Source organism: Chrysochloris asiatica, unplaced genomic scaffold (assembly GCF_000296735.1).
Source record: "Chrysochloris asiatica unplaced genomic scaffold, ChrAsi1.0 scaffold00088, whole genome shotgun sequence".
Taxonomy (NCBI): domain Eukaryota; kingdom Metazoa; phylum Chordata; class Mammalia; order Afrosoricida; family Chrysochloridae; genus Chrysochloris; species Chrysochloris asiatica.
In genome coordinates, this window is record NW_006408606.1 from 8,911,047 (window position 1) to 8,921,838 (window position 10,792).

Genomic DNA, 10,792 nt, shown 5'->3' on the forward strand with positions numbered 1-10,792 from the left:
AAGATGGGAGGAACACACAGAGTCAGTACATCAAAAAGAAATGGACGTTGTTCAACCACCTCAAGAGATAGTATATGATCAAGAACCAATAGTACTGAAGGAAAAAGTTCAAAGTGCAATGAGGGCACTGACAAAGAACAACACTTGGTGAACTGATGGAATACAAATTGAAATCTTTCAACAAACTAATGCAGCATTGGACGCACTCACTCATCTATTCCAAGAAATTTGGAAGACAGCTACCTGGCCAAATGAATGGAAGAAATTGATGTTTGTGTCCATTCCAAAGAGTGATGACCCAACAGTATACAGAAATCACTGGAAAGTATAATTAATATCACATGCAAGTAAAATTTAGCTAAAGACAACTCAAAAACAGCTGCAACAGTATATTGACAGAGCACTGCCAGATGTTCAAGTCAGTTTTGGATGAGGAGGTGGAACTAAGGATATCACTGCTGACATTAGATGGATCTTGGCTTAAAGCAGAAAATAACAGAAAGATGTTTACCTGTGCTTTACTGACTATATGGATCATGAAAAGCTATGGACAACATTGTGGAGAACAAGAATTCCAGAACACTTAATTGTGTTCATGAAGAACCTGTACATAGACCAAGAGGCAGGTGTTCAAACAACAAGGGAACACTTGAATGACAATATCATGAAAGGTGTGTGCCATGGTTATATTCTTTCACCATACTTAATTTGTATGCTGAGCACATAATTTGAGAAGCTGGATTATATGAAGAAGAATGTGGCATCAGAATTGGAGGAAGAATCATTAATAACTAGTGATATGCAGAAGATAAAACTTTGCTTGCTGAAAACGAAAAGGACTTAAAATACTACTGAAGATCAAAGACCACAGACTTCAGTATGGGTTGCACCTCAACGTAAAGAAAACAAAAGTTTCCACTACTGGACCAATAAATAACATCCATGATAAATGGAAACAAAGATTGAAGATGTCAAAGACTTCGTTTTTCTTGGTTCCACTATCAGCACTCATGGAACAGCAGTCAGGAAATCAAATAACATACTGCATTAGAAAAATCTGCTGCACAAGACCTCTTTTAAAGTGTTCAAGAACACAGATGTCAGTTTGAGGACTAAGGTACTTCTAACCCAAGCCATGGTATTTTCATATGCATATAAAAGATGGACAGTGAATAAGGAAAACTGTAGAAGAATTGATACATCTGAGTTATATAGTGCTGAAGAAGACTATTAAAAGTAGCAAGCAAATCTGTATTGAAAGAAGTAGAAGCCAGGATGGGGAGAACTTGTCTCTCACACTTCAGTCATATTATAGGGAGGGATCAGTCCCTGGTGAAGGACGTCATGCTAAGTAAAGTGAAGGGTCAGTGTAAAAGAGGAAGACTTCCCCAAGAAGACTGATTGGCACAGTAGTAGCCTCAATGGGCTCAAGCTTTAAGACTGTGAGGATGGTGCAGGACCAGGCAATGTTTCCTTCTGTTGTGCACAGGGTTGCTATGATTTGGATCTGACTCTATGGCACCTAACAACAACAGAAAGGTAGCAAAATTCTTCTGATTGAACTTGGCTGAATACCAAAAGTTCATTGGTTCGAACCAGCAGCCTCTTCTCCAGAGAAAGCTGTGGTAGTTTGCGTCCAAACGATTAGTCTTGGAAACCTCATGTGGCAGTTCTACTTTGTACTATTAGATTGCTATGAATCAGAATCCACTCATTGGCAAGGGATTTTAGTTTAAGAAATAAATAGTATATCTTTAATCTCTCAATTCACATTGCCCTAACAATTGACCCTGGCATACACTCATTTTTAAGTACCACTGAGTCAGTTCTGACTCACAGTGACCCATATAGGATTTCCCAGGAGCTGCTGACCTTGTGGTTTGCAACCCAGTACTGATCCTACAGTGCCACACCAGGAGTCATATACTATGCATATGTTAGGGAATAAAAGAAAGAAATCAATAAATATGTTGCTCATTTGCAACAATTTTGGTGAATTTGCAGTATCTCTACAAGCAATTTACTATTTGGGTCAAGAGGTTTAGTGATAACCTTACCTTGCTAATAGTTTTTTTGAAATATTAAGCTAGTTTTCAAGAAAAACAAATACTGTCTAAATACTTTTAAAGACCTTTTAATAACATAATTTAATTAAGTACCTCTGCCTATCAGCCCATGGTCCATAATTGAAATCTGTTCCTTTTCCACAAACTATATCCAATCCCCAACATGGAGGCAAGTCTTGTAATTTACAATCTTCACTGCTCGTATCTTCTTCGATATTTTCTTCTGTTTCTTCTGGAACAAGTCCTATATAGCAGAGGATATCATATAAAGCCATGTACTTAAAACTACTATTATAAAATTTTCTTATATCAATGGTTCTCAGACTTTTTATTTCACTCTTAAAAGTTACTGTGGATGCCAAAGAGTTTTTGTTTATGTGTATATCAATTTTTTTAAATTCAAAATTAAAGTCAAGAATGTAAAGATATATATTACTTTTAAAATATAATAATAAAACCATTGCATGTTAATATAACATACTTCTAATGAAATTTTTTTTTCATTTTCTAAAATGAAAACTTTAAAAACTTAATGAAAGATTCACATTGTTTTATATTTTGCCCAATCTATTTAGTATCAAGCTTAATAGAAAATGGGTAGATACTAATATCTGCTTCTTGCATTCAATCTAGTGTTGAAGTGTTTTGAAGACAATCTGGCCTCATACAAATTAGGAGTGGTGGTCAAAGTGGTTGGCTGCTCACTGAAAGGCTAACACACTGAATCCACCAGCCACCCTGCAAGAGAAAGATGTGACAGTCTTCTTCCATAAAGATTTACAACCTCAGAAACCCTATGGGGTGGTTTTACTCTGACCAATAGGGTCACTAAGAGTCAGAATTGACTCCATGGCAATGGTTTTACTCTGGGGGTTTATTTGAAAGGCTTTTAAAAATTATTTTGAATGCTCTTCTTTGAAGCTCCATCATAATTCAACAAGTGGTATTTATTTCCTTTAAAAGTTAGTTGCAGTAGTTGTTGTTGTTATGTGCCATGGAAGCAGTTCCGACTCATAGCGACCCTGCACAGGGTTTCCGAGGCTGTAAATCTTTACAGGAACAGAAAACCTCATCTTTCTCCCGCGGAACAGCTGGTAGTTTCAAACTGCTGACCATGAGATTAGCAGCCCGATTTGTAACCACTGGGGAGCCTGAAAACACATTACTAAACTTTCATACGCTATTAAACTCTGTTGGTCTGTCTTTCACTTTTATATCAACATCCACTGGCCATTTAGAAAACATTGGTTCAGAGTAATGCAAATTTTTAACACACAATGACAAAGGATAAAATATTCTAAATATCACATTCGTTAACATTACCACTGATCTCGGTTGTTGTTGTTAATGATCTCATTAGAAGGCTGTTAATTATTGGAAAGCTGTTAAGCTCAAAGTGCGAGATACATGTTTTCCAAAATTCTAAGGTCCACTTAAAAGTTCAAAAACGTAGTTTGTAGCTGTTGTGGTGTGGTGCATGATCTAATGTTTCTTCTAGTCACAGCCTGCAACTCCCACCAAACAATGTTTCTGTCCTGCTGGGTCTAGGTAAAAGAAGGTGGCAGAAGATACTGATAGTATGACATGATTTAGGCTGTGGAGGTTGGCAGAGTTTACTATAATTGTAAAAGCTTGAAACTCTAGCATGTGTATAAAATGAGTCATCTCACAAGCAAGAAGAGGATCTCACTACCAGCAAGGAAGAAGAGCCAGGAGGGATCCTGAGATCCCTGAACATTAAACCTCTTAGACCCAGGTACAGAAAGTTCTGACACCGGAGAAGTAGCAGATGAGCAGCAGCAGTAAAACCAAGAACCAGAGCACAAGACAGAGCAGTGGACTTCCCAGGCTACAGGGCAAGTAACATCAGACAGAAGACTTCCAGGTAGAGTGGAATGCATACGAATCGGGCTGCAAACCGCAAGGTCAGCAGTTTGAAACTACCAGCTGCTCTGTGGGAGAAAGATGAGGCATTCTGCTCCCATAAAGATTAACAGCCTCAGAAATCCTGTTCAGGGTCGTTATGGGTCGGAACCGACTCGACAGCACTTAACAACAACAACAAAGTGCTATCAAGTGAAGTTGTTTTTGTTGTTGTTAAGTGCCGTGGAGTCAGTTCCAACTCAAAGCAACCCTGCACAGGGTTTCCGAGGCTGTTGATCTTTATGGCAGCAGAACGCCTCATCTTTCTCCCGCAGAACAGCTGGTAGTTTCGAACTGCTGACTTGCGGTTCACAGCTCGATTCATAACCACTGCGCTACCAGAGTTCAAGTCAGGTGGGGGGGTGCTAAAGCCAAATACCCTCAGGCTGAGGCTTATGGTGGACTGCTATTGTCCTATAAGCATTCATCAGCAACTGACTGGAATAACTGTATTCTTGAGCATTTTCTGATCCTGTACTGTAAAATCGATTAACTTTCCTAGTAAATCCCATAACTGTTAGTATGGTATCTGAGTTGTGTGTGGTCACTGAAACAAATTATCAAACACAACTGAGAAGTAAGGAGGGTTATGGAACTACGGAAGGAATGACTGGTGCCGCCCACTGTTAAAGTTTGGTGTGAGAAGGTTCCTTGAAATGGCTCCAGACTCATGAAAGCATGGGGGTTTTTAAGAGAGAAAAAAAGAAAAAGGAACCTGGATAGTAAAGCTTTTGATTCTTAAATCATTACTTTGGATTTTAACTATAATGGATGATAGAATATAAGATGTTCTGTTGAACCTGAGTGGAGAAAAGCTGCTACTGGATTCACCTGGGGCAAAATGTCAGGCCAGATAAATAAGATAGCTGGTAAGGGACCCAGGACCTAGAAGAAATACCCTGCTAGAGGCCCAAAGTCATATACATATAAATGGAGACACCATTCAAGGGTAGAAAAATGATTTAAACGTTTTTTAAAAAAGAGTGTTTTTTAAAAAGGTTAAGGGTTGTGTGCTTATCTGACTGCACTAAGGATATTCAGTATTTCTCATGCCTATTGGTGGTGGTGTTAAGTGATGTTGTTAAGAGTAGGTTCTGACCCATAGCAACCCTGTATAGGGTTTTCAAGGAGTGGCTCCTGAGCTTGATCCACAGAACTTGCACTTCAAACCGACTTTTTACACCAGTGCATTAGCCCACAGTGCCACACCAGGACTCCTACCTACTACTATAAAATAGACCTTCTGGTGTGATGGAAATTGATATGATTATCTTGATTACAGAGACCCATAAGCAACCTTCAGCTTATACTTGATTGGGTATGCTAAAAGGGGAGCTAGGAATAGCTCAGAAGGAGCAGGTTTTATTTTAAGTCAGAAGCCTGTGTATGGAGTGCTGGTGTGGTTGAGTAGGTTAAGCACAGGGCTACTCATCAAAAGGTCGGTGATTCAAACCAACCAGTCACTCCTAGGGAATCCTATACAGGGTTGCTGTTAACTTCCTCGATAAATTCCTTAAGATCTGTGTAGCCATTGCACGGATTATCAAATACAACCAAGGAGTAGAGATGGTTGTGGGAGGAATAATTGGTGTCACACTGTTGCAGCTGCTCTTTCGAATAAAAATGGTATCACAAGAATAAAACAATGGGCTATGGCTACTTTGTGAGTATGTGACAGTGAAAAAATACAACTACTGCTATAGTTTAAGGAGCTCTGGTACCATAGTGGTTATGAATCAGGCTGCTAACCTCAGGGTCAGTAGTTCGAAACTACCAGCTGTTTCATGGGAGAAAGATGAGGCTTTCTGCACGCATAAAAATTTACAGCCTCAGAAACCCTGTACAGGGTCGCTATGAGTTGGAACCGACTCCACAGCACATAACCATCATCACTGTAGTTTAGAGCTACTGTGTTGATTCATGTTAAAACACCAACAGTTCTATCTACCATTATTTTTACAACATCAATGCAAATATCAACATGATGGAAAAGGTAAATAACACCTAGGTTTTATAATGAAATAGTTTTGACCTCACAAACACTTAAGAGGTCACAGCAACCCAAAAAAAACTCACAGTCTGCTTTTGGGAAAATTGAAAAAATGTATAATCAAATAGCTATTTGTTATAATTAGTATATAAGCATGTAACTTGAGGTTTGTTTTTGCTTTATTTTTTTCCTAGGCACAGAATAAAAAATTTAGAAGCACAAAAAGTGGACTACAGTTCTGGTTTTGGGGACAACAGAGACAGCCAGATAGGAAAGGCTCCATGGGGGAGGGACTGAAAACCCAAAGAAGCTGCGTTCACAGAACAACACCAGAGCTCTGGATCTAGCATAAGGTTCAGGGTGTCAGTTTCCCACATGCACAAGTGGAAAAATCATGATATAAAGGAAAACACCGTGAGTTAAGAATCCCTCGCTTGAGAGACAGGACTCCCTCTGGGGAAACCCAGCCTGGGTGGAGTTCACAGCGTGGGGCTACAGACAGACCTGCACAGGGAACCTGCACTAAAAGTGCTAACAGCAAGGAGGTGCGGGGGATTCTACACATTTTTTTCCTCCACTTCCCTGTCACACCTTCTTTGCCCAGCATGGACGCCTTCAGGCGGGTGGTTGAGCAACCACCCAAAAAAGCTCCAGCATTGAGACCACAGTTTTCGCATGGCACAAAGAGAAAGAGCTTGGTGGCTGCTTATGATGTCAGCCTTGGGGTCGCAGCCCTAAAATTAACTTGTGCAGGACCCTTTATTCTGGACTATCTAGCAAGAAAAAAGCAGGCCTGACAGGCCAGACAGAAAAAAATATGAACATCTGTAAAACCCCAACATAAAAAGATGCAACTATCTTGAGAATTACGCTGTACAAACACAGATACCTAACTGACGTGCAGAGACAAAAATAGTAGACAATCTTTCTCCCATTAACTTCTCAATATCTATCTGTGCACCTCTACAGTGGTGACTAGAGGAAGGGCCTGAGCAAGTGGACACCACCACCCACTGCCAGAGGCTTCTATGGTGCACACACATTGCCTGGGCAGTAAGGCAACTGGACAGTTAGTCACAGTTTAATTTTTGTTTCAAAATGGTGGTTTTTATCTCTGCTTTTATATTGCTTCTGTTTTTGGTCGTTTTGATCACACATTTTTACTGGAGGTGGGAGCTTTTTCTCCCTACGTTACCCAAGAAGACACAGCAATAGTGGCCATATAGCCAAGCTACAAGCATACCCCATAATATTACACCATTGAGCCAAGAGCCAATCTGTTAGCATACTCATTACGAATCAGGCTGCGAACCACAAGGTCAGCAGTTCGAAACTACCAGCTGTACCGTGGGAGAAAGATGAGGCATTCTGCTCGTATAAAGATTTACAGCCTCAGAATCATGGACAGGGTCGCTATGAGACAGAACCGACTCCAAGGGACACAGCCAGCAAGCATTACATGCAAAAAGGGAAGCCTATCTCCTGATCATATCCACCAGGAGACACCCAGTTAGCTTAATAACACAACAACAAACATCCATTTAAACATTAAAAAAACCCACATATCTACTGGAAATGACAAACAAAACACAAAAAAAGATCTGAAAACATGTCCAAAAACAGAAAAGAGTAACTGAGACAAATGAGATGGAGACAGACAAAGCCTCCCCAGAAGAGGAAGAGCAGGTTTTGGATTTGCCTGAGAAGGAATTCAGAAGAATGATATGGAAACAAATTCAAATGCTCTGAAAACAGGTGGAGGAAAACAAGAAAAAAGGCAAGAAAGTACTACAAGATCTATCAAACAACATTGATACAGCATTGGAAACAATTCAAAACCTGCAAAAAGAGGTCCAGATGACTAATAATAAAATACCAGAAATGGACAATACACTGAAAGAGGAAAGGAGCAGAACAGAAAAGATGGAAGCCAGAACTAACAATCTGGAAGACAAATCTCTCAATACTGCTAAAATAGAAGAACAAACAGAAATAAGGATAAAAGAACCTAAAGAGAGTCTAAGATTCATCCTAGGTAACATGAAGAGGAACAACTTAAGAATTATTGGCATTCCAGAACAGGAAGAATCAGAGAAGTCCACAGAGGAGATAGTTGAAGAGTTTCTGGAAGAAAATTTCCCTAATATCTTGAAAGATGAGAAGATAAACATTCAAGAAGCTGAATGTACCCCAGGAAGGAAAGACCCCCAAAAGAAAGTCACCAAGACATACAATGATCAAGCTCTCCAAAGTAAAAGACAAGGAGAGAATTCTAAAAGTGGCCAGGAAAAAGAGAAGTTGTGACTTGCAAAGGAAAGTACATCAGATTAAGCTCTGACTTCTCAGCAGAAACTATGCAGGCAAGAAGGGAGATATATACCAAACTGTAAGTGAAAAAATTGCCAACCAAGAATCAACTGTCCAGCAAATCTACCAATCAAATATGATGGTGCAATCAAAACATTCCAGGATAAACAAATTCTAAGAGTTTTTTGTTTTGTTTTGTTTTGTTTTTAAATCTAAGAGATATTTTCAAAACCAATCCTGTACTTCAAAACATCCTAAAGGGAGTTCTTTGGACTGAAAACCTACAAGAACAGACAAAAACCAGAGACTGACAGGCGTGTGGCAACACCACCTGAAACTCAGTCAACAGAAGAGAGCAGAGTTCAGGACAGAACAAAACTACAACAACAAATTCAACCGAAGATCAAAATAATGTCAATGTCAAAGAAAGAATAAATGAAGGAGTAGAGATCTACGTGATGAAGAAGTCAGGTAGATTACAGGATATAATTGATGTTGTTGTTGTTGTTGTTGTTGTTAGGGGCCACTGACTCGGAGCCGACTCACAGCAACCTTATGCAAGCAGAAAGAAACACTGAATGATCCTGGGCCAACTTCACTACTGTTGCCATGCTTGAGACCATCAATGCTGCCACTTGGCCAATCCATCTCGTTGGAGGTCTTCCTCTTTTTCTCTGACCCTCCATCTTACCAAACATGATATCCTTCTCCAGCGACTGGGGGCCCCGACAATATGTCTGAAGTATGAGAGACAATGTTTGTCCATCTTGGCATCCAAGAGCACTCTGGCTGCCCATGACATTTTCAGTATTCTCCTCCAACACCATAACTCAAATGCTTCAATTCTTCTACAATCTTCCTTATTCACTGTCCAGCTTTTGCATCCATATGAGGTTACTGACATTATCATGGTTTCGGTCAGGCGCACCTTAGTCCTCAAGCTGACATTTTAGCTCTTCAACACTTTAAAAAGGTCTTGTGCAGCAAATTTGCCTAATGCAATATGTTGTTTGATTTTCTGACTGTTGCTTCCGCGAGTGTTGATAGTTGATCCAAGAAGAATGAAGCCCTTGACAACTTCAATCTTTTCTCCATTGATAAGAATGTTCTGTATTGGTCCAGTGATGAGGATTTTTGTTTTCTTTACATTGAGATGCAATTCATACCGAAGGCTGTGCTCTTTAATCTTCATCAGTAAATTTTTGGAGACCTCTCCACTTACAGCAAGCAAGGTTGTATCATCTGCATATCACAGGTTGTTAATGAGTGTTCCTCCAATCCTGATGCCACATTTTTCTTCACATAACCGAGCTTCTCAGATTATTTGCTCAGCATACAAGTTGAATACATATGGTGAAAGAATACAACCTTGTCAACACACCTTTCTTGATTTTAAACCACTCAGTTTTTTCATGTTCTGTTCGAACAATTGCCTCTTGGTCCAGGTAGATTCCTCATGAGCACAATTAAGTGTTCAGGAATACTCACATTTTGCAATCTTGTCCACAGTTTGTCATGATCCACACAATCGAAAGCCTTTGCATAGTCAATAAAGCACAGGCAAACATTTGATATTCTTTGCTTTCAGTCAAGATCCATCAGACATCAGCAATGATATCTCTCATTCTATGGCCTCTTCTGAATCCGGCTTGAACCTCTGGAAGTTCTCTGTCTATGTATGCTTGCAGCCATTTCTGTATTACCTTTAGTAAAACTTCAGTTGCATGGGATACCAAAGAGATTGTCCAATGATTTCAGCATTCCGTTGGGTCACCTCTCTTTGGATTGGGCATAAATATGGATCTGTTCTAGTCAGTCGGTCAGATGGTCGTCCTCCAAATTTTTTGGCAGAGTTAAGTGAGTGCCTCCTGTGCCACCTCACTTTCTTGAAATATTTCAATTTTTAGTCCATCAATTCCTGGTGTCTTGTTCTTTGCCAGTTCCTTCAATGCACCTTAGACTTCCTTCAAGATCATTGGCTCTTGATCATATACTACCTCTTGAAATGGTTGAACATTAACCATTTCCTTTTGGTACAGTGGCTCTGTGTATTCCTCCCATCTTCTGATACATTCTGGATGATTCAATAATTTGCCCAGATAATCTTTCAATTAAGAATATCGAGGGCTGAATTTTTTCTTCAGTTCCCCCAGCTTGAGACATGCAAAGCGTGTTCTTCCTTTTTGGTTTTCTGACTCCAGATCATTGCACATTTTGTTGTAATATTTGGCTTTATCTTGTTGAGCTGATCTTTGAAATTTTCGGTTCAGCTCTTGGACCTCTTCATTGCTTTCATTTGCTTTAGCATCTCTACGCTGGAAAGCAAGTTTCAGTGTCTCTGCTGACATCCATTTTGACCTTTTCCTTCTTTCTTGTCTTCTTAATGACTTTTTGCTTTCTTCATGCATGATGTAACTGATGTCATCCCACAATTCTTTTGGTCTTCAGTCTTTAGTGTTTAATGTATCAAATATGTTCTTCAGATGATCTCTAAATTCAGGTGGGA

The 10,792-nt window shown here is 39.6% G+C and overlaps 1 protein-coding gene across 1 annotated transcript in view; it reads right to left on the reverse strand.

Moving 5' to 3' along the window:
• KIAA1109 (KIAA1109 ortholog) overlaps nucleotides 1-10,792 on the reverse strand; it is a 340,787-nt gene that overhangs the window by 283,747 nt on the left and 46,248 nt on the right. The window contains exon 9 of the mRNA XM_006866287.1: nucleotides 2,160-2,310. Coding sequence (XP_006866349.1) covers nucleotides 2,160-2,310 — 151 coding nt within the window. The remainder of the gene's footprint in view (nucleotides 1-2,159; nucleotides 2,311-10,792) is intronic.